The 24282-nt window shown below is 43.6% G+C and overlaps 1 protein-coding gene across 6 annotated transcripts in view; it reads left to right on the forward strand.

Moving 5' to 3' along the window:
* The window catches only part of Fhos (Formin homology 2 domain containing), a 69384-nt gene that overhangs the window by 14153 nt on the left and 30949 nt on the right, over positions 1–24282 (forward strand). For all 6 annotated transcript variants that reach the window (XM_069133975.1, XM_069133973.1, XM_069133972.1 and 3 more), the window contains one exon: positions 10601–10710. In XM_069133975.1, coding sequence (XP_068990076.1) covers positions 10601–10710 — 110 coding nt within the window. The remainder of the gene's footprint in view (positions 1–10600; positions 10711–24282) is intronic.

Consider the following 24282-nt stretch of genomic DNA (forward strand, 5'->3'; position numbering starts at 1 on the left):
CTCCTAACAATTTTATCAGTAACTGGCTGCTGAAACAGATATCTTGTATCTAATCAAGGTATATTGTATTGTATGCTTTGATCGTGTAGGTCACATGATTATTCAGCCAATCTTTAAAAAAAAAACAAATTCTCACATCTATACCCGCGTCGTACATTTGCAGGAAGTGTTGAGCGTACTAAAACTAAGATTTTATAATTGGCGTTCTGTATAACGTACGCATTGTAGGACCTGGAAACAGGTTTGAGACGCCGGGCGTGATGAGGTTAGAGTGTTCATATAATATCGAGATATGTACGGGTTGCGAAAGTGAACGAGTTAACTCTCACTGTAATAATTGTGTATCTCGACAGGAGAAACAGTCCCTTTAAAAAATGAACGTACGGACCAATGCGGCAGCTTATGCTGATCAGGGTACCTACATTTCCGCCTTCTCTAGGCACGTATACCTGTATCGTCCACTCGCCTCTCGTGCTACGTATTTCAACGTTTCAAATCTGCGTAACTGAACCCAGCCGATCGTTGTAGTGTGTAACTGTAGAAATAAACTTCGCCATCAATTTTTCCTCGATAGGCGTACGTGTATATGATATACCTGTAGGCATGTGAAGCTAATTTGCTTGTCGACAAGCTTGTAAAGTGACAAGGAAATTGCTTGCACTGTGCCGAAGTTGTTTAAGATAGCTACAAACATTGCTTGCATGTAATCGGGCAGAGAACTTACAACCGTGTCCAAATTATTCCTATAATGTATGTTGATATTAATTCTCTTTTGCAAGCCGTAATTTTGATGATAAACGTAACTGGTTTTTATTGAGTTGTATCATTCCCTATTGGCCACGGGTCTGTATCTCATTATCTTCTCGAAACTTCGAAAGAAACGGGCCGTCCAGTCTTTTTACATTTTACAGGTGAGCGAGCAAGTTCTGAAGTAAGCTGTGTAAAGTTTGGCTCTTTTCTATGGTTTGAAAATATTTCAGTGTGATCCTTGAAATCCCATCACGTATCCAATTTTCCGGGGATCAGGCGGGATTCAACCTTTGAAATCACGAAATTGAAACAGAAGCACCATTCGCTGGGAGAGAGCTCGAACCTGCGCTTCTTTTGCGCAGCCCAAAGAATCCCAAACAAGAAACTTGAATTCCCCGTCCAAAGTATCGTCGCGAGGCGTCTTTTCTCTCGAGTTTTCGCTAACTTTGGGGATACCGACGATACCCGTAGAGCTCTAGCGCCTAAACAATTTACACGAAAGTGTCAAGTTCCGGCGTTTTGTGTCGCATGTACAGGATCGTACCTCAATTTCTTACCTCTTCAACCACCCTCGCCAACGACCCGCGGTTGTCCTCTGCGAATTCCTTGAATTTTGCCAACCGGAGCAAATGGGATTACAACATATCGATAGACCGGCAAAAGCTGCATGAAGATTGTCCCGTGATATTTGCACTTACTTTGAACATCGTTGACCTGATTTGTAGTCCACATTGCGTATATTTTTTCCGGAATGATAACACGCGTCATCAACCTGACATTTCCGGTCATTCTTAATTACTGTATATCGGCTATCATCCATTGCGCAAACATAATTGTAAAATAGACGTGACTATTTTTAAAATCACTAACATACGGGCATTTCAATTTTTCTCTTTCGGGTTTGCCACAGCTTTGATCGAGCATATTTTTCGGATCTGAGGAAATGGTAGCGCTAACAATGCAAGCGCGAGGCACAGTGCAAGCTGATTATTGGTGTCAGAGACTTCTGTCGCGGGAACCTCGCGGAAATTTGACTTCCTTTCATATCAGCTTCCCCCTGTTCTCGATGCATCCTCTTTTAGCGACCTCTTTCTTCCATACTTGATGATATTCGCACAAAGAGCAACCGTGTCTCTGTAACGGCATGAACGGCAGAATAGAGCCAAAATTTACGCAAAAATACCCTAAAAACAGAGCGACCGTCGGTGAGGTAATCGAGGATTTATAGCATTGCACTCACCACGGCCCGTGCCTTCGTTTCTGTTTGTCTGTTATGGTCTTCCTCCCTTTTACGCACCGAGGTCCGCGGGCCACGGTGTAATGTGAGGCATAACGGGGCAATTGGGTGCGAAGGAGGATAAGAGTCCCACAGATGCAAGTACGAAGCAGCTGGGAAGATTTGGGTCAGCATGTTCTAGTTCACGGCTTTCTCATCGAATACAGAGCGAGCGAGCTGCCGTAGGGTGCGAGAGCGGGTCAATTTATTTGCCAACAAAAGAGATGCAAACTGCGGTTATTCGCAATACTTCGTTATTGGAGCAACGTGGACTTTTTTTTAATCCTTCGCGGATTCTCGTATAGATTTAAAGCTGAATGTCGTGACTGGAGTGAAATATTAGTAATATTGATAATGCATCTTTATAATAAGGTAACAAAAAACATAAACCGTTAGTTCTAACGAGCTCACGAACAGGTTCTTCTCAAATAACGGCAAAACTTTTACAGCGTGCGGCAGGATCAGATAATGCGATTCCGTTGATAATTCATTTATATCGTGAACGACACTTTAATGGGAAACGAACCGTTATAACGACGTAAACCGAGCATCCCAAATGTCCACCTGACGTTCCCAAGATCGTTCGAAACGGTCGTCTGTTTCGAGTACAAGCTGCAGCATGGCGCATGCACGTGTAAAATTTCTACGACCCTGGATGTATGAGCCATTATAATTGCGACTGTCATACCGCGACTCGGAATATGTAAACCAAACGTTGGCAAACTGTCTCTGCAACATCGAGGGGCTGCATGATCCTCCGCCGTATGCACAGCTGGGTCAAACTGCACTCGATAGACTATTGTGTCGGGGAGATTAGGTTGAATCGGCTAAGACTACGTGATGTTCAATACCCAGCTCCACTTAACTATTTATGCAGGCACACGGACCTATCACAGTTCGTTCTTTGCTCTTCGTCCTTCCTTCTTTACTCTCCTTATGGTTACCTTCCTGTGCGTACTTGTTTCGTTCTTACCGACATGATGCGAATGAACGGGGTGCTGCTCGGGGATCTACCATTTCCGTAGATAACTACTTCTACATACATACTAACACGATACTATAATCGCCTTAGTTTGCAACACGATATAATACATACAATGTACAAGTACATACGCATTTTGATAATTTCGGTTGTGGGAGACGTTACTAATATCGCTCCATTTTTCCGGTGTTATGTGAGATATTAAAGTGGTTTTGTTCCTGAACTGTTACTATGCACAGGATTTAGAAAAATTTATCGAGGGCCACGAACCAAAAGGGCGTCCCAGTTTTTCCAATGATTTTACTACAAAGAAACACTCTTGACCAAGAATCATATCCTTGAAACAATCACATATCAAGAGAAAAAGTATTCGTGTTCTCGAAGAAAATAAACGCTAGACAATAAGTATAAAAATTCGAAACCTATATGCTTAGACACACCAGTTTTTTGTGTCGTAAGTGTTTCTATTTGCAAAGACTGTGACCCGTTACCCTGACGAAATGAGTAACGTGGGTGTGTTGTAGAAGTATTGCCTCTGGGTGAATCGGTTTGTATTGAATAGCGGTAGTAGGACTTAGGCAACCCTCCTTCACGTGCACGTGCAGGTATGGCGCAGGGGGGTAACTGTTATGCTCACTGCGAGGCACATACGAGTAACAAATAACAGGGGCTTCGGTGTCGCTTCGTTAATCTGACCTTCCGAAGCCTGAGGAGTGATATCTGTCTAGCCATTCTACAACAAATTATTGATGCGATGATTTTTTCTTATGATATATTTAAATCCCACGTTCCCACCTTTGTGGCTATTTTTTTTTTTTTTTGTTTCTTGGCCAATGGCCAAATATCCAATTGCCTTGGAAAAATACTTTCTTGAAAAAAAGTTGTGAAAAACAGTGATACATCGACTTGACAGCGAATTGATCGTTTAATTTTTCTGTCGCAGTATGCTAGCTGAATGTAGAAATTGCACAATATAGCAGAATATGTATATTCTTATTCTCGAGTAAGACCGTCTATTCAAGCCGACTATTATACCTACCAGAAGCGATAATTATTTCTTCACGAATGGGTATCTATTTAGAATCGCTGAGCTCCTACGTAGGCAGATGCATTCTCACTGAGCAAGTGTTATTCGATTCTCCGCCAATCCCGAGGCAATACTCACAGGCTTGTTGAGATAGCTGTGAGTGCGTAGGCGAGTGTCGAGAATGAGCCTTAGTAGAGGGTCTCGTTGTAATGTGCCCCCGTGCTGGGAATGTGACTGAAATGCATGTCAAGGCACGTATACGGGTATTTACCTACCTGTAACGCGAACCCCAGGCTGACAACTAACCATACGAGCAACCATACGCGCCAAGCCAAACCCTGGGGCAAACTGACCCGCGGTAATGCGAACTATCAGCCAACCTAGCGATCGCTCAACCAGGAACCTACGAGGAACGAGCAACGACCAATGATGTATCCCCGCCCATCTTTGCAGGTTCAACGACTGACTTCTACCGCTTTGCACACCCCGTGGTTCACGTTCTCTGGTGAATTCATGCTTTAACGTTCCGCGAACGGCCCACCTGTACTCCCAGGTATGCATGCATCGTGACGGTCTGGACAAGTCGTTTTTCGATAACTTACAGCATGGCACTACCGCGTACGTGGTGGCTGTTTACACTCTGCGCAGCAGACACAGCCGAAATAATTTGAAACCGGTTTACGTGATTCCTCACAGTACATGTGGTTTTACTTTGGACGCCGCGTGCTCAAGTACGACAAGTGACGTTTGACGAATTCTCACTTAAACGTAACAAAGTTCTAAGTTGAAACACCGTAGTCGAATGCCGCGGTAAATCACTTGCCGTTTTTCAAAGCCACGTAAATTTTTGTATCAGCTTTCATATCAGCTAACAACGCTGCTGATGAAGTCCAAGTGTCGATTTCTTGGCCAATCCTAATAGCCTGAGAGTCTGAGGTTTGTTGGGAGGCGTGTGAACTCTGACATTCGCCGCCCCTAATCGGGAGGATTGAAACTGGTTATTGTCAATTGTGGATAGTGCACGAGTGGCTTGACTCTTGATGCCGCGGTCGCGATACGCGGAGTGCCTACCTATATAGCTGGTCCGTCGCGAGGAGGCAGCATAATATCTGCCGTGAGAGATCGGAGGGAACGGAGTATGGCCTATCCGACGATCTGTGCATACGTTGAACGAAGCCATTGTTTAGCCCAAAGGTAAGGCAACGCTTCCCCCTCCGTCGGGATCGACTTCGGCTCGACTTACCTGTCTAAAGTCGAAGGTACGGAGAATCGTGCATGCGGCTATATACGCCTACCTATACCGTTCGCTCTAGCCGCGTTATTCTACACCACCACCTCTGCGCCGAAACATTGGCGCGCCATGTACATACCTTCGGGCAAGCTGCGCGCGTATGCACTCACACGTTGGATTTATGCAATGGTTTCGAGGCTCGCAGACCAAGGTGAATAGCATGCCGAAGTGGAGATCTCTGGCACGTGGTACTTGTGTCACAGAAGTCTTGATGCCGGGCGTTAGCGTTAATGACGATTTTGAAGATCGGTGGAACCGATCGTGGGACGTTACGCGGTCCGTCTGAACTATGAACTTCTCCCGTTATTATTCTACCCCTCGCCGTCCGTGCATGCCGGTTTCGACTGCGACTGTTATATCGGATGCGAGCGGTGCGACGAAGAAACAGACATTACGTAAGTCTGGACCGCGGTGAGTCGGCTCCGTAATACCCAGGCTACCCACACCGAGCGGTGTACGTTGGTCTCACTCTTCTCCTCGACGGGCGGTTCTTCCGTTCCAGCTGACTGCCGCCTACGCAGAAATAAAAAGCGATCCGAGTGACTTATTCAAGACAATGTATACGATGTCCTCCTGAGACGACGGGGTGAAGGCAGTTGGAAGGAACGCACGGATATTTCAACGACTTTCGCTTCGGTTGTACGAAGTATGTAGTACAATATGCGTAGCTGGAAAAACTATGCGGCCGTACGGGGATTTGTGAAAATAATTCCTACCTGTACTCGTTTCTAACAATGGAGAACAAATTTTATGTAAGGAGTATCGATCTGGATTGAGGGTAAGCGACGAGGTTCGTCCCAAGTACCACGTTGTAAAGCATTCGACACGGGGCGTATGATCGTAATTGTCAAGGAAAATACAAGGTAAAGCTGTTGAACTGGTCTAGACCGAATAGATGAAGTTTACTTGTGGAGAAAGAGCCGAGAACGGAGAACGGACTAACGACTCTGGCCTCCTTTACTACCGTCTGCCACACTCCCGGCGATGACTCACCTGCGAGAAGTCGAGGAGGAATCGTTTTTACTCCGTTCCCCCGCGTCGTCGTCGGTCTCGACGCCATCCGATGTAATCTTACGAGCCTATCGACTTGTCGAGCGGAGCGAGTGAAAGTTGAATACGTACAAAAGACGACTATACCCACGTCCAGGGGTGAACATTTTCCAAACGGGTCAAACTCCACGCGTTTGTTTTTCTGCGACGGACGTGTCGCGTCGTTGTGAAACGTGCAGCCCATCTGATGATCGTGAGGAAACGATTTGGTATCAAAGGTCTTGGCAATTCCTTCGGATCACCGCTGCCAATCGTCAAGCCATTCACGATCTCGACTTGTTTCTTTGCGCAGACCTACCGACGCCATACCGAAATATTGGTGTATTTGTCGTCAGTGGCAGGTACCGTGATTGCCCCGCTGCGGAAAGCCAAATTACCGTCTATGTCGGTTGACTGGTTGGATAATCCTCGCGGTTATATGGAAAATGAGGTTAAATTTTGTCTTTTCTCCGCACGTTTGCTTGCGCGATTTCCTCGCAGTCGTACGTACACATGTCATGCCGGAAACCGTGATCTGCGATTAACGTAGATAGCGGCCGGCTCACCTTCTTGTGGCTGGCCAAACACTCGTCAAAATTTCCAAATGAAGCTTAATTCGACAGGTTTTTCTCGACTGTCTTACGACCGCTTAAATATTAATTAACTTCGTGCGTTGCACCTTGAAGTAAAAATTTCTACATCTGATAGAAACAATTTGAAAAGACTCGCCTAGTTCCGGCTATTCCTTGGCTTGATTCGGGTCACCGAGTAATTTTGCAAGTTACCATTATGCGGACGTATTGAAACTCTCATAATTATGAATATCACGCCGCGGCGTTGGCACGGTATCTAATTCTGAGTGTGGAATCCGTTTGTTATCTTATCAACTGAGAGTTTGAAGCGGCTTTTAAAATTCGCGTTGTAATTGGAATTCATTCTCTACTTGTACAGTGAAAAGTACGCATTCATTTGCTGGCAAAGATTGAGTGCGTTATATATGGCACGATTTTCTCCTGTGCATATTTATGATTCTTCCGTTTAATCCACCGCGTGTGAGAAATCGACTGAAGACTGGTCGAAATTTAATGGTTTTCAAAGAAAGCTGCCAGTCCAGCTCACTGGCCTATATGCAAGGCCATTTCTACACATGTTATGTTTGTTTCTATAACCCTGCGACATGTGTGTGCGGATGGATTGCGTCGTCGGTAATTTTCAGCAGAGTTTCGCTCCTTCGTCTGGGTGATTGGCGGCGTTGAGAGTCTTTCCTGCTGTGCAATAGCTGACTTTTCGATGTTCTCTATTAATTCTCCTCGCTGTCTCTTTTGTCTCGTATAGCAATGCCAAAATCGAAGCGCTGCCGATTCAATTCGATATTTTATCGGTCGAGATAACCAGACTTCTTTTGTTTCAAGAATTAAACGTGTATCCATGTCGTAACCAGGAGACGCTGAGGCTATTAAAGAAAGAACGTACAAAATATCTGATAAAAAATTAATTTTTTCTTCAGTTTCACTGGCCTCGCGTTTAACGTTCTGGGTATAACGGAACAAATAAGGTGAGCCTACACCGCGTTTGTTTAAGGGCGAAGATTGCCGACGACGATAAAATATTTTCGCACTCCGCGGCGAGAGCGAACCTTAAAGCTATGTGGCAAACACGTTCTGCATTTATTCGCTGCTTGGATCGTGGCGGCCACATCAATCCTGTGTTACGGGGGTGAATCAAATACAAACGGAATACTTTGTATTCATTTTTTTCAAAGAAATTACGGTATAGAACTCTGGAGTTGGTGGCATGAAGATGGACATACGTTCGGGAACGAAGACCCGCGGACCTGCCTTGCAGCATCACGAAGAACTTGAGAAAATTCCAACCCTTGCAGATGTGAAAAAATGTCAATGTTCTCTTTCCTGTTATCCTCATAAACGCGGCTGAGTTCCGGGTAACACCTTCGACGTCGTATACGAACAGCCCTCGAGAGACAAAAATTTCACCAAAGGATGGCCGTAACAAGGCGAGAGCTTACACGAAAGCGAACCTTTCGACCGTACCCAGCCGCCAGGTTTTCAGGTGTTTGAAACCTTTTTCTGCTTCACCTCAGTTTCAGCTCATCCTCCTCTACGCTCTCTGCACACACATATACACCACCCACGCATTTTGAAACCAAATTTCGAGGATCATCCGAGAGGCATGCCTGAAAGGGCCATCGGAGTGTTCGCGTGTCGATGTGCCTCATTGTGTGCCGGATGGATCCTTCTCCTCGCATCGCGTTACCGTACCCGGTCCACTGTGCTTCGTTTGTTGGTTCCGTCAACCTACGGGGTTTGGCGCAGGGCACAGCTGTGTAGTTGCCGCATCTTGCAGTGGTTGGCAGGTGTTCAACTGCAGAAACGGGAAACCCTCGAAGGAGGCGAAGAAGCCGTACAGATATTCTGCAACTCGTAGAGTGGATATAGTCGGATACCTCACATCCTTACCCCTACACAGCCTCGTCGCCGTGCAAATCGTCCCTCTTACCTCTTCACCTCTCTCTTCCCCACCACCTCTTTCACCTCTCGTTTTTGACCTCTCACCGACTACGCAGTTCTCGCGCGGTATACAAGGATATAAACCTAATACACAATACCCGTAGACACGGCGCATGTATTATGCATAGATATATACAGTAGGGGGGGCATCTGACTGACAGAAATATACGTATCAGCTGTAAAACAGGTTTATTTATCGGGTGAAATTCTCTTGCTCGTGAGTGTCAGTCCTACAGGGTCGTATATTTTATAGCTTCACCCAACTTGGTGGTATTTTTCGCAGTCACCTTCCTTTGCTCCTCGCATTGTATTATTTTCTTTTTCTTCTTTTCCGCGTAACAAAGGAAATTAGAGATTACACTCGAATCGATTTGAGTTTGCACTTGCAGCGTGACTATTAGATCATGTCAATCATGATCTGGACATTATTGCCATCCACGTTAGACAAGACTGTGATGTCTGGTTCGGAATATAGGAATAAAAAATGTTTCTGTGAAGTTTTTAAATTTTACCGAGGAAAGTAAGATAAGTTATCGATTCCACCGTTCCCCACGTGGCTGGTAGCGAGATGCGTAATAATAGGATGAAACGGTTGAATCTGTGAGAGAATCTTGCAGGTCCAGTCGGTTAGGGTGGTGCGCATGCGTGGCAGCGAGCGCTTAACTATTTTGAACCACAAATTTTTCGAAATATGGGTCACCACCGGTGTTTGCGCTCGTGCTGGATCGGCTTACTCACTTACCTCTTTGCTTACGTTTTCGTCCATCTCTATTCGTTCGTTCATTTCCCGGGCCATTTTTCGTTTTTTTTGATCGAATACGTCACATCCTCGGTTCGGGTCCCTCCAAGCTTGTCGTCTCGATTATAGCGTCTCGGCCATTTCCGTCTGAGCATTTGTCTACACCGAGCCCTATTATCGTTGCGTATTAATGCTACGGTACGTCCTGTCTTCATTCATAATCAAGTATTTTTGTTTCATATATTGTGAGTACACAAAATATTCTGCTTCGCGCTGGAAGTAGCTCGGGTAAATTGAATGTATATTTCTAACGGGCGGACGGGTATTCTCTTGAACGGTAATTTGATACCCATACGAACTGCGCATGAGCGCTTTCCGTTGAAATAATGATTAAATACGAAATTTGACAATCAATTGAAGAAGCCTATCTCTATCTATTTTATTCTAAGTGAATTACGTATAAAGCAACCATTTTAACCGTCGCGTATTCGACAACAGTCAGCAATAACAATAATAGCGAGTAGCTAGAGTTAGGAATCTCGTATTCTGAATTTAATTCATTTTTCATTGAAATCTCATAAAAAGTCTAGCCAATTCTGATCCAGAATTAGCCTATTCATACGAAGTTTGTGTACTTGGCTACGGATTGCGTAATGCAGTTATTATATTTATAGATGTACTGCAATTTTGTGTACAAGCACAATCAGAAGTGAATATTACGTATTAGAATAGTGTAGTTTTGATAGCCAATATGAATATGTATTCGAAAGTTTTTTAATTTTCAAATATCCCAAATTCTCAATACAGGTACTGCGAGTTCCGATCGTGATCTTCTTTCCGCGTGATATCGTGCGTTCAACTGATTCGTCTCAATTTTTTTTTTCGAATCTTCTCACTCTCCCGTTCCCGATTCTCGTGAATGTTTCACGCGAGAATAGACATAGCAATGATCGGTGTTCTCTCCTTTCTCTGTTATAGCTTGACGATACGGCTCTTCAGTTATACAAGGACGGTGACTACGGTGCCTACCTAGACCTGGAAGCTTCCATCACCGAGCAACAAGAGGAATTCGAAGGTTTTCAGACTAAGTGAGTATCGGCCAGCTGCAGCTCCTTCATTTTTTCTCCTTTGAATCTGTCGGTCTCGCTCCTCTTCTACCGTTTTTCTTTTTCCCCCGATGTCTCCCTGACATATACTTTTTATTTTATTTGAAAATCACCTTCAACACTACCGTGGCAACATCTTCCTCGACTTTTACGTGCATCTCGAGGGTCTACTCTCACCCAGCCTATTTTCGTAATCCAGCGTTGGCAAATCTATAACGTGAAACTTTACCCACCGCGGTACACGCCCCTCGGTGCTAGCGTGATACACAGGCTTGTGCCTCGTGAAACCCAAACCATGTAAACCAGGCCAGCGGGGACTTTCTTGCCTTTTTGTCTCCTCCGTTTTTTTTTTTTTTTTTTTTGTCGAACGTTCCATGTAGCTGGAGCTTCGAAGGTTCCGGATTCATTTTGGTTGCGAATTTGCACGAGTACATGTGTCTGTGCACAAGATTTGTTGCCTGGTGGGGGCAGGTTGCAGAAAATCGTGGACTTTAGAATCTGAGATTATTAGAGACGATGCATATGCATATACGTGTAATGACAGCATACAAATTTCGGAAGAATGGTTTGTTACGTCGGTGCGATATCCATTGGAATTGAGGTATTGACCAGCAAGAGAGAGAGGGAGAAGATGGGACAGAGCGGGGTAAAGATCTTCGATCGCGGCACGAATATGCGAATAAAGCCCGCTTCAGGTATTGACCGAGTCCTACAACAACGATAGCTCTGCACGCCAAGTACGATGCAACGCTCTTGAGGGTTCAACAACCAGGCACAATAAGTTAAACTCACAATATAAATGCCCGCAAAGTATAGGTATAATACATTCATTCCAGGTATAGTTGTAATACTTTTGTACATTGTGGCAGGATCCCTGATCAGTTTTGCGTGTCTCGTGACCCTGCATTGCAAGGATAAGAGTAGGTATCTGAATACTGAAAATGCATTACACTGTAATTTCTAAAATAACCCCAGGAAGCAGACCAATGCTGGTATATATTTGCCGTCTTGTCGTGTGAATTGCTAGGATTTACGAAAATTATACGGTTGTATTAGTAGGGAGATTTGTAGTAAGATAGTAAAATACGTAAATGGCATAATAGTGTTCGTAGGTGTATGAAAGGGGAGAGTAGAAAATGAGGCAGGAATTTCGATGCTGGGTTAATTCCCGGGCGGCGAGTGGTGCAATTTTCCAAGTATATTTTTAACGTCAGCTTTGTGTCTTCTATAGCGTTGGTTTACTTGCGGCATTACTCTGTTATTCTTGGCAAAGTGTCGAAAGCCTGCACTATCGTCGTATTCATTTCCGAAAACAAGGTTCGCGGACGTGCAAGCATCGACGGATACCAAGGTAACGGCACATATTTGTTATATCTCTCCGGAGTGGCTACAGCTGTGCCTGCGACGATACGGTACAACCTATGCATATTGTAGATGATTTGATCCAGAGTCACGCCGAACGCGGAAGTCAGGTGAGTGTTCCAGTTATTGACTCTGCCCCAATCATTGATCTGTTTTAGTTGTATCTGTTTGATCCTTAGTTCTAAAATTATGAAAAAAATAAATTTGTAATGTTCAAGCGTCTAGCAATTGGTTTTAGTCGTCGAGAAATTCACAATTTTTACCGTAGATTCATAATTTTGGGAAATAAATGGTTCAATCATTGGGTCTAAACGTATCAATAAATGGTACACTTACCTTGGCGGGTAGATTTTCATCCAGACGTGTTGTGAAATTTTTGAAACATTGAGCGTGTAGCTATGGTAATTCACCGACCATTTAGCGTAACTTGCACGCAGTTTATAATCGGGAATTCGGGACTTGTTTGATGGGTTTTACGAAACTAATTGCCAGGAGAACTGCAATCCAATTGGCGAACAGGGTGTATCGCAAATCAAAGCCAGGTTCGCCAATGTATATAACGCTTAGAATTGCGTCGGACCTGAAATCATTGCTCTCCAAAGATATAAGGTTTTGTAGGTACCCTTTCTTGTTTAGACGTCTGCGGCGAAAAATGCAGTCAACAATTAGTCGTTCTGTCACGTCCGAATTACTCACGCCCAGGTGGTGTCGTATAGGGGGTTTCGGTATGCTTTGCAGATGTACTCGTACTTTCATAGCTGAATGCATCGAATGTGCATAGGTACACTCATTTTAAATAACAATCGACAACGACGTTGAAGACGGCTGTGGACAACGTCGGCGGAGACGCGTTGAGGATGAGAAAGTCGCCGAGCTGACTCAGAAGCGTGAATGGCGATGGAGGAAGGATATATTTACAATATACCGTGTGCCAGCAGACTCCCTGGTGACACGGAAATAGATTGCGTAGCCTGGTTTTCCGCATTATTCTCAGAAATTCAGTCGATAAGGATTTTTAAACTTTTATCTTGACATTTCGATCCTAATCATTCATTTAACCCAAGCACAGATGCTCAGAGCCATCCTCTGAGATATCTGATCTGCATGTGGTGCTGTAATTAATATAACTGATAATAATTGATGTGTAAAGTACACGTATACGTACATCCGATGTGCTGCATTTTGACTGTGCCGGCCCTCTAATTAGTACATGTTTCAACTTGTCGTTTATGCCCGATATTTCTTAAGAGTGAATATGAGCAGATAGAATAGCAATAGCAAGATATGCAAATTATCATTTGACTTAAAATTAGCGCGAGACAATCGGTTTTCCAAAATTTTTATCGAAAATCCAACCCCAGCGACTATTTGTGAACCAACAAAGTGGCAGGCAGTCTCATTAGAATCTATAATTACTTAGCGAGTAAGCCTTACACGAATGAGAGAATTTTTATCGTTGTTACCCACTCAATTAAAACGTGTAAGTTGTACGAGGGTGAAAGAAAAGTTGAGAAATGACAATCGACATAAGAAAGGGTGGTCGTAGATCGCTTCGGTTCACGACTAGACCCGATAGAATGGTACACTTAATGTGAACTCGCTTGAAACTATTAACTTAAATAAGCCCACGCGGAGAAGGGGATGAAGTAAGTAGGAGAGAAAAGTTGCTAAAACTTTCTGTCTACTCTCCAAACTCTTGCCTTGTTGTTGAAGCCTCTTTCTCAGCCTTTTCAGTTGTTGGCAACGACGAATGCGCGTTTTTCCGTTCTGTCCCTTTCAACCGGTCTCCTCCCTTCAACAATAAGTGTTACAAAAGTTTTGCGACTCGTTTCATAGTTTCCTCACTTATTCTGTTTTACCTCGTCTACTTCCTTTCCGTACCCTGTTCCTTTCTCTGCATATTCCGATCGTTTTCACAAAATTTCATTGCCGTACGGACACCTTTCGGGTAGCCAACGATGCTCCAATAAAAATTGTGCCCTCCCCGTCCCACCCCATGCCACTGCCTTGTCCTCCAGGTTAAATCATTTATTCGTTTGCTTCCATATGCCTTGGTTTATGCTCATACCGTAATAACAGTCGTCTGCGCTCATGACACGCGTAACGATATACGTGACCGATCGATCTAGTAGCTGGCATAATTTATAATCATTATACTCGCGTATCATATACGCGATGCATGCGCGGAAGTTTTGTTTGTTACACGAAAATAAACCTCGGTTTCGACCCTCACTTTTTAGACTGTTTCTGTACGCTTCACCACGATACTACCCGCACTTGGAAATTGTCGCACGAAGCTACATGTGTGGATTGTGCCGCGTATACGAGGGGGACGGTAACGAAGGCTTATTGTTAGGTTTGCATCAGAAGTGGACATCTTTGCGAAGCTCGGATGCCCCTGAAAATATAGTTATTTCGTTCGCGCGTGTACTTTCTCCCCTTATTGTTAGTTTTCGTGTGTAACTAAGCACTAACGAACGATCCCCGCAGAGCGCAGTAGCCGAGAAAATAGAGAGTTGGCTCAACGTTGAATAGGTTATCTTCCCGGTGAATCCTGAATTCGCGCAACTCGAGGCTTTATAATCACGGAGGATCCCCTTTATATTTATGCACCGGGTGTCCCATAATTTATCGTCGGCTTCGTTCGCGCTAAACGGGCGGCTCGCTCGCTGGCGAGGAGACGCGGCTGCGGGGGAGTCGCGGTGCTTGATGAACCGGTTCGTTCGGTCGCATGTGCCCGCTATCAGTATGCGACGAGTACCTTCCGCGGGCGCTGCTGTATAATTCCTTGCCGAAACTCCTCGTCGTTGTAGGGGTGGAACGGATGACAACGTTTGCCAGGGTAGCCGCACACCTGGAAAACCTGGAAACGTTAGGGTACTTAGAAGGGGTCATGGAAAACCCGGAATTGTTGGGGAATTTTTAAATTGGTCATGGAAAAAACTGAACATGTCAGTTTTCTATCATGGGAATTATAAATGATTTTTCGAGGTAACAAGTTTCCTTTATTTCGTCGAGAAAAGAAATTGGCTTAAACTGAATTTTTTGTAACAATATGTTCTTCTTCAATTCGAATTGAATTTGAACCGAATATAGAGTTGATAAGCTGATCGATTACGGTTTTAGTAACTTACTAGAACCGGGAAAATGTCACGAGAAACCAGTTTTTAGGTTCTGGAATACTTGGAAATGTCACGACATTTTTTTCCCAAAAATTTGTGGCCACACTGGTTTGCAAACCTTTTTTTTTTATGACTTATGGCGAAATCTTTGCTGCTCATTATTGCAGGATAGAAAATAGGAGTTTTCATTTATCCGCGTATGCACGAAACGAAAATCAGACTATTGTCGCACCTTCTTGGAACCGTTCAACTTTTGCCCGGAGTATCTTAATCGGTAATGTAAGTTGGTACACCCTGTATAAGGTTTTCGGTTTATCGTGACGTTTCTCTGTATTGATAGAATATTTAGCCCTGACATATCGTGCCATCAGAATATTTATTCTGATTGTATGCGACAAGTCCCAACAACTTATCTCGTCCGGTAATACATAATGCTGTTTATACCGTGAACCGTACGGTTACCTTGGAGAGAGGAAAGATTCGCCACCTTGGATGATTTCGCGGAGCGATGAGTTCATCGTGTATATTAGTGCATGTTAGTTTTAGCGCGTAAACATCTCTGAAAACTGTAACCACAGCGACACGCTTGTTTGCACAGACGGCGTTTTTCGAATAAAATAATCTACAAAACGACTATCCGTGTATTCTGGAAATTTCTCAAAACTTTACTTTGCGCGTTTCTAGTTCATTCTTGAGAATATTATTGCGATTCTTTGTTTTAGCCACAAAACTGGACGCTGCTTATAATACTTTAAGGAATACTTATGATTATTTAAACGGAAGATTATCATTCTCAGCGGAACGCGCGGGACTATCGGACTTTGAGCTTATTCATCATTACGGTGATTCTCAATTTATTCTAATCTACAACTTTCCGAAACGATAGGCTTACGCAGCAGTTCTAAAGGCTGACCAAAATAATTTCGTTTCTTTTCTCACCTCACGCAAGCATTTCCAACTGCACAAAAAACATCGTTAATCCTTATACACGCGCTCGCGTAATTGCCGGATGCTTGTCGTAGGAGCTATTCTGGAGAATATCAGAGTTCGACATCTAAGTAACAATTGGTCAAGATTTCCTGCAGCAAAAATTAGATCGAGATTTTTTTTCTAGTCTCATCCCAATGTATGTGTTGACAAGTTGTGTTGTTCAACGTTTCAACGATTTTATTTACAGACCAGCCTTCTGTAAATTTGAAAATTTTATTTTGGATTTACGAGTAACGCTAGCGAACACATCGGTAAGTGAACTGGGGTCAGCTTTAAAGCTGTGCAGGCACTCTCCGAAATCCAGGTCAGCGCCTATTTATCATAAATTTACACAGTACGGTATATCTATACCTATCTTTAAGTACTCGACTTCCTGTATATTGTACAACATTTATTTTTCCAGTTCTTGACACGTTGGGCTAATAGTGAAATTCAAAAAATCGTATCCAATTAGTAAATACAAATGGTTTGCTGCCGCATATTGCTGTAACCAGGTTACAGCCGTTAGTTCACTGTCAGAGATTCGTCCGATGTTGTTGTTTAGTAGCTTTACGATCATCTTTAAAATGTCATAGTTGAACTCAATCCTGCTGCTAGAATGTATCCTAAAAATCTTGAATCAACGTGTAACATAATTTTATACAAGTTCGACGGAGTTAAGGAACGTCCAAATGCCAGTAACGGAAGAAACTGGCAAAGTATAATATATTTCGTATTGTGAATTATATTTATCGTTATTCCACTTCATCAAGCATTCCGGAAAAGTGGATATGGCGCAGAAATTACAAGTGACAAACGAAGATGATCGCGTATATACAGGTGCACTTCGGCGATATCTGTGCTTCTTACAACCGGTTTGATCCACATGTGCGTTGTGGACCCCCCCCCCCCCCCCCCCACATCTCTACCTGCAGCAGCGTCCCTTCTTCAACCCCCTCCTCCGCTTCCTTCGCGGCCTGATCGCTTGCTCCTCTTTTCTGACTTCTCTAGCTCTTCTTACACTCCTTCTCTCTCGCTGGACTCTATCGAGCATGTATTGTACGTATCTTTTTCGACGCCGGAGAGAAGAGTTGATAAAATTCTGAGAATATGTATCGGAATCCTCGTGGTGCATACAAAATCCCCAGTGTACCAAGTTCTCGACGCTCTCGACGATGAACCTCACTTCGCGAATAGCATCTTCATAGGGTTCCATCTCCGCGTGCTTACCCGGGGGGCAATTGGGTGAGGGAGACTCGAGTATACGTGTACCAGGGTGTGGGCACCATGCATCTGCGGAGATTGTGGCGATTTCACCTATGGTTACTGCTCATGGTATGGCTGTTCGTCGGGTTGACTATCAAGGATCAACCCCTTTCTTACGAAATTGGTAAACTGAGAATGGTAAACGGGGCAACGCGTGATCTCGACTTTGGTACGAATGACCTCAACAAATCGGCTCCAAATTATGTCCGTCAAACTTGTCGGCAATGTTTGATCGGTAAAAAATAAGACAACCCCTAGCTCTACGCCACAACTTCCATTCGCGGAAGGATCAGATATTATGACATAATTTAGGTTACAAATTCCGCTGACCTCCTGCGAACGGAGTTCCTACGTTCTGTATAAAAAGCACAGAGTAGGCCGACATTTGGATATGGCTATACGGCAAAACACACTTTGCTGGAGCTGCCGCGTGTGTCGACTTCGAATTCGTGAAAGTTGTACAAAAAGTGGAACCAAGTGCGAACGGGAATGCCCTTTGCCTCAATATGCTTATGGGGCCTCAGCGGTAGAAAAATTGCTTTGACATTAAGCTCGGCCTACTTCGATTCGGAAGAAACGTGGGAGAAATATTACGCTACATCGCCCTTGATTTCGTTCAACAAGATTTTCAACGTACCGAGTTACTGACATCCTGTATTTGACAAATATGGTCATCAGTTTCCGGTAATCGGTAAGAAATTAGTTTAGTTGAAAATGACACGATGTAAAGAGCAGAAAAATTTGGCTCGAACAAGCTTACAGTTCCGAATTATTCGAGTACGTTTGCAGTGTACAACTTATCGTTAAACAGTTCTCATTTCCTCTGTGCGCTTTACGTTTGTTCCACGGTGATAATCGACAATCACATCTGCAACTGACGAAGAAAGAGCGAACAAGGACACCATGGGAAAGTAGCCACCCCGGTAATGCAGCTTCTTCATTAGCCTTTCACGAACGTTACCGCCTCACCTATCGACCTCAGCCTATCAGACCGCAACAATGCCGGAAAGTCTTGTCGAGAGACGAAGGGAAAACATCCATCCGCAGTGTAATATTTAAACGATATGTTTATACTGTATAACATCGTGACGTACCGCTTGCCTGAATCAGGCCTTTCGATTTCGTTGAAATATTTTCATGCTGTGATTAAAGCTTTGAGGAATTTTTTTAACCAAATAGTCAATGGGCGTGAAGAACGTGCTGCGGAGGAACTGAGCATGAAAATGCCTTTATATTTATTTGTTCATTCCAACATCCTCTATTCTGTCAAACTTCATTAGTCCAAGACGAGCAGTTTTAAGACTTCTGATCAAACACGATTACATTTTGCGTAGCGGGTGAGGTTTCCCAATAGTTTGTACAACGTGGTGAAAAGCTGCGGCCTCTTCCACACGGACTGTTAGCCAATGCAACCGCATCTCTTACGGTCCGTGACCCAGACAACCCCAGTACGCGTTCCCACGACTCCACCACTACCTTCTCTTTGATTACAATACCAACTTCCTCGCACAGTTGCCGTCGTAGGCATACCGTAGTCATGTAGAGTGACTTCGTCCTCCGGCGTCACTTTGCAGCAGCGTTATAAGGAGTCTTGACTCCAGACTTGATAGACGTCAGAGATTTTGCCTTGAGACGCGCCCCGTGTTGTCGAACCCGTAATCGATAGCATACAGGGTTGTACCATGGTAAGAGGAGCGAACCACTCGATACACGTATGACGACCTGTTTCTGTTCTATACTAAGGGTCACATCAGAGAAATTGTAGGCAATTTTGAATAATGATTTACCGATGGCTCTATATCTTCTTGCGTGCAATTATAGCAAAATACCTGCTACAAAGGACGAAGTAGAAAAAATTATACAATTTGAAAAAGTTGAAACACTGGATTTTATATTCTGCTTCACCTATTTCCGTTTGATATTCTTTTTAAACTTACGTAATTTCCTTGGGGTAAATTTTCGCGGGGTGGAAAAGTGGGACGATTTATCCTAATTTATCCTCCCAAGTAAGTTTCGTCAGAACGAGGAAGAATTGCGAACGTCTGAATTCACTTTGTCGGTATAAATTTTTCGCAATTCAACTCTGCAGCCGTAGAGGGAGGCAAGAAGTGGTCGAGCTGGTTACAGTGGCTTCGTTGGTATAATTGGCCTTCCATTTTGCCAGTCACTGAGATCGTTTCAACCCGATCCATCCGAACAGGATAAAAGAAGTTAGATGAGCAAACAGACAGCAGTGGTATTTCATTGCCTGAATATTCGTCCAGACCCGCTATTCGAGGCCTTGCAACAAATAAACGTGGTGCCATGTTATCAGCCATCTGTCATCTACGCGTTTACGCGCTTCAGATCCGTCTCTAGGATACGGCTGACGTATTTCCTCTATTCAAACGTACCAAAACTTCCCCATGCCATTTGCCGCAGAGTAAGACGGTTAGATTGCGCTAGTGGATCCGCCTGTCTGTCCAGCAAGGTCATCAATGCGCAGGCCTGGCTTGTGTTATATGCGCCTGATTGTAAGACAAACTGCAGAATGTGCACTGTGTGTGTCAGATCGTTGACTGTAAGAGGGAGAGAAAAAAGTGGAAGTGGGACACCGACGGCCTGAATACTGGGGGCAATCGTGTAGTAGATCCTGGCTCGTGGCTTTCGGCGACTCGGGAAGTGTCGAGCTCCGCAGTAGGTAGTCACTCGATTCGCGTGCGCCGGTAATGCGTCAAATGGAAGAACCGAGACGCGCCAGCATGTAAATTGAGCCATGAGTTTGACAAAAATCGAAAGACAATGGTGCCAGATCCTTTCGCGCGACACCTGTTGAGTAGTTTTTGGTCACTGTACACTGTACGATCATGCACCTGGAGACTGTGCATTGAATCGTCAATGAGACCCAAGTGATGCGATAGCTGTCGCGAATGTTAGTACAAGAAAGAGAAAAAAAAAAATAAAACCATTACGATATTCGTCTATCGTCTCGCAAATCGCTGTGCCTAGTTTCAAGTGCTGATAATTATGATCTGTGGTAGGCAAGTTGCCCGGACGAGTCCTTGGATGCGGAAATGCGTCGGAGAGATATGCTACGTCTGCAGGTAACTAAATCCAGGTTCTATAGATTTTTTTTTTTATACCTGACCTGTGTCTTTGTTCGTAGCGTATTGGTACACTTCGGTTTTCCATTTACATAACTCTCCATGTAATAATTGTATGCCAAGTCTCTGAGCATACTGCCGAACCATCGGAAACTCAATCCTATAGATCTGTAAAGTCTCAAGTTGAATTGCATAACCGAAGACAGTAAATTTCACGATCATCATATTATTTAAGGCTTAAAATTATATACGTGCTCGTAAATATCGTACAATAAGCGAAAAAAATTGAATTGATGATGCAATTGAACTTGTGTAGTGAAACTGTCTTCGCGTGGAAATTAGAATGTTGGCTCGACAAGAATTACCATGTCAACGAGATGACGTATACTTTCGTTACTTGATCACTTGTCGCTCCGTATCTGATGGACGAAGCTTCTACTCGTCGCATCAAATTCCGCCACCTGGAGCTAGCCGACGTTTGTAATAAATAATTGCTGCATGTTCTTGTATGGTCTGACCGATCAAGGAACGCTAAGCGAAGAAGGACAGGCTGCTCCATGTGTGTATGGCTCCCGTACTCGTATCCTGCGATCTTAGGATATTGATCATTTGCTTTCTAATGCTGTATCGCTGGATAAACCGTACAGAGATTGGCTTGCGTGCTGCGAACGATATAGTGGCACTGCACTGGGTGGGATTCCGCAAAGACGCTCAGGCGTAAGGAATATAATGTCACGTCTAGTGCGCAATGTCAGTGAATATTGCGGATCAGAATTCCGGAATCATGCAGCTGCGATTCAAAAGGTAACAGCGTACACCTAACTACTTTCCTCCCACGGGAGGTTTTCGTACCAGCTTACGTGTATAAACATTACACACGTATAGGTTTAATTTGGTGGTATGCAGGGAAACATCCTGAAGTTCATGGCTTGAGCAACTGGGAATGAATAAACTGCAGCTTATATCTTATTCCAAGGATCGCCTGGCGGTACCGAATAAAATAAAAGGCAACGTGAAGCATGCTGAGGCAAAGACTGTGGCAACGGAAAGGAGAGGGAAAAAGCAGTCGAGCTCGTCTCGGCCAGAGATATAGAGGAGAACACGGAATGCGAGACGGAGATGTAGAGATCGAGATGAAATAAGCCCGGCTACGCGCTTGAACTGCAAATTCGGCGCGGCGTATAGAGTATAGTTATTCTTTCCTTCGCAAACTCGTACCCGAGAGTCTCTCGGCCTTGGGCATCCCCAGTTTCTCGTGGGACTCTTGCTAGGCGTTTCGTGTCACAAAAGTGTGAAATTTTGGTCCTTGTTACCGCTCACCTTATAACCGGAGCGCAAGACACTGTATCGATGGTGTACGTATACAATAGTATCCATGTGTACGATGAACCTGCGAATGGGCATTTGGATGCCCTGTTTGTGGTAGCACGTCTCTTTTGCGATGGAGGCTAGAGCGGAGAGGAATTTTTGGTGCATTTGTAATAAGCAAGATCAGGAGAAAAGTGAGCGAGTTGTTTGATGATTTCAAAATATTAACCTAAAAGACAAGCAAAGTGACGAGGTTTACCTGTTTGACACACATCTATTTCGGATGAGTGATCTGTACAAATGCACTGTGGATCCCTGCAGCAGGTAAATGTTCAGATGACTCGCCGTAAGTCATACAGAATCAAGGGAATACCGCAGCTTCCATTTCCTCACGATCGCTCAGGTATCCAATTCAATATCGCTGGCGTCAGTTTAATTGACTCGTATATTCAATCAAATGAATTTTATAGTTCTTTTCTCGTCCCCGGGGCCGTGGACTTTTCGGTTAAATGTAAGACGATTTCCAAAAATTTTCAAACGGTGTGTCAGATTCAGAATACCACGCGAAAATTTACGGGTTTTTTCATTCCTGGTTGAAAAACTATTGGCTCGGTTTGAGAAAAGTTAATCAAGTCGGGCAATAGGCCAAGTTATTAGGATTTCAGAGTATTCCGACAAGATGAAACTCAGTTTTTGTAAATTTAGGTGTCGACACACATTTTCAGCGTATATTATGTTAGATCCGCCTGTATGCCTATCTGTAGTGGCCGAATACTGCTGTTCACGCACGTAAAACTAACTCATGAAAGATGGCCTGCTTCCGTACGCATATAATGATAACTAATTCCATCTGAATAGCCATGACAATGTTTGTTGTTCGTGCTGAAATTAGATTTTTAGCTACCATAGGCTAAGAATGTTTGGTGTGCAAATAAATTATACGCATGGTGTACCTGTAGCGTGTTAAGGTGAAACTGGCGGTGACATATCGAAAAAAATTAATGAACCAGTGAATAGAACAACGTATGGATGGTTAATTCAGATTGCAGCAAAGGTGCGAGTGTACCTCTTAATTTCTACGGCTTTGATAGATCTCAAATCGTGCGGTGACATTTCCCTACAGCTTGAATTCTTTGCTGGAATGAATCTTAGTGGATATAAAATATCCGTGAACTGGAAGTTGTGACACGTGGCAAAGTCTCTTATTTTAGATTGATTGTCTAAATGGCCGCCTGGTCATTATAATTGAATACTTGAAGCAATCAAGTCGAACGAAGTAAAATGTTACAAATTGTAGTCACAAGGAGTTGGAGGCTATCTCTTCGTTTATGATTATTTGGAAAAGACACGCTCTTCCGAAACTGGGTCAACTCCAGCCGCCAATCACTTTAGCTTTTAATAAAGAAAAATGCACGTTTGTTAAATGAGCGTCTTGATATATTCACTTTCGACAGATATTAATAGTAGAAAATGAGCGTGTGAAATATTTTTCCTCGCGTTTCAGAAATTTAAAGAGCCCTGCCTAACTTGAGACAGCTTTTTGACTAGCTTCCTGTGTACATTCTTCATGCTTCGACTGAACACAATCGTAAGAGCTTAGGTTCTGTGAAGCAGGCCTAACTTCTATGAGATTATACTTGAAAGGCCATGAAATCCCCTTCCTGCATACAATTGCAACCTACCGCATGGTGAAATTTTCTTTGCGAAACGATTACAACTAACAATGAGGTCCAGGATTTAGGCGGATATATCTGCGAAATAGGCAAAAAGTCCGTGAAGTTAATTTCGCATACTATCTGATTTCTTTTTGGATTACGTGTGATTCTCCGAATAGCATCATCATAGTAAGGTGTAGAGATTTTGATTGGTTCCTAAAATAAAATGAATTGGATAAACTCCAGAATGAATCACGGACTATAATTTGTTTCAACGGGGCGAGTTGAGTTTATCTCTAGATCAATGTTCCTTGGTAACTATTAACGGCAAAATTCGTCAGTTTCATATCGGTCGGTTTGTGGACCGAAAGTCATCGAGTCTTCGGGAACCGGTCTATCTTACGAGTTTGAAGTTAGTAACGTTATCGTAACTAAACATTGGGGAAAAAATCATTATTTTCTTAATTTTACAATGTTTTTTCTAAGATTCTAAGATTTCGAAATACGAGTGTGTTTTATTTTATTACGGTTTACTGAATCTCAAACGATTCCAAAATCGCGAAATAGCCGTTTTTTCTCAGCACGAATAGTCACGATAACGTTACTAACTGCAATATGATTCTATCCTCATATTACAGCTATGAGGTACCTCGATACAGTGGCATATCGTGTACCTACTTCTCGTTCGCTTCTTTCCCTTCTTTCACTTCATTCTTTATCTTTCTCATTTATTTATTCCACGATAAGCGTGGCAATTCACTCTCACGCAACGGAGTGACCACAGCGACC

The sequence above is a fragment of the Neodiprion pinetum genome, chromosome 2 (assembly GCF_021155775.2).
Source record: "Neodiprion pinetum isolate iyNeoPine1 chromosome 2, iyNeoPine1.2, whole genome shotgun sequence".
NCBI lineage: Eukaryota > Metazoa > Arthropoda > Insecta > Hymenoptera > Diprionidae > Neodiprion > Neodiprion pinetum.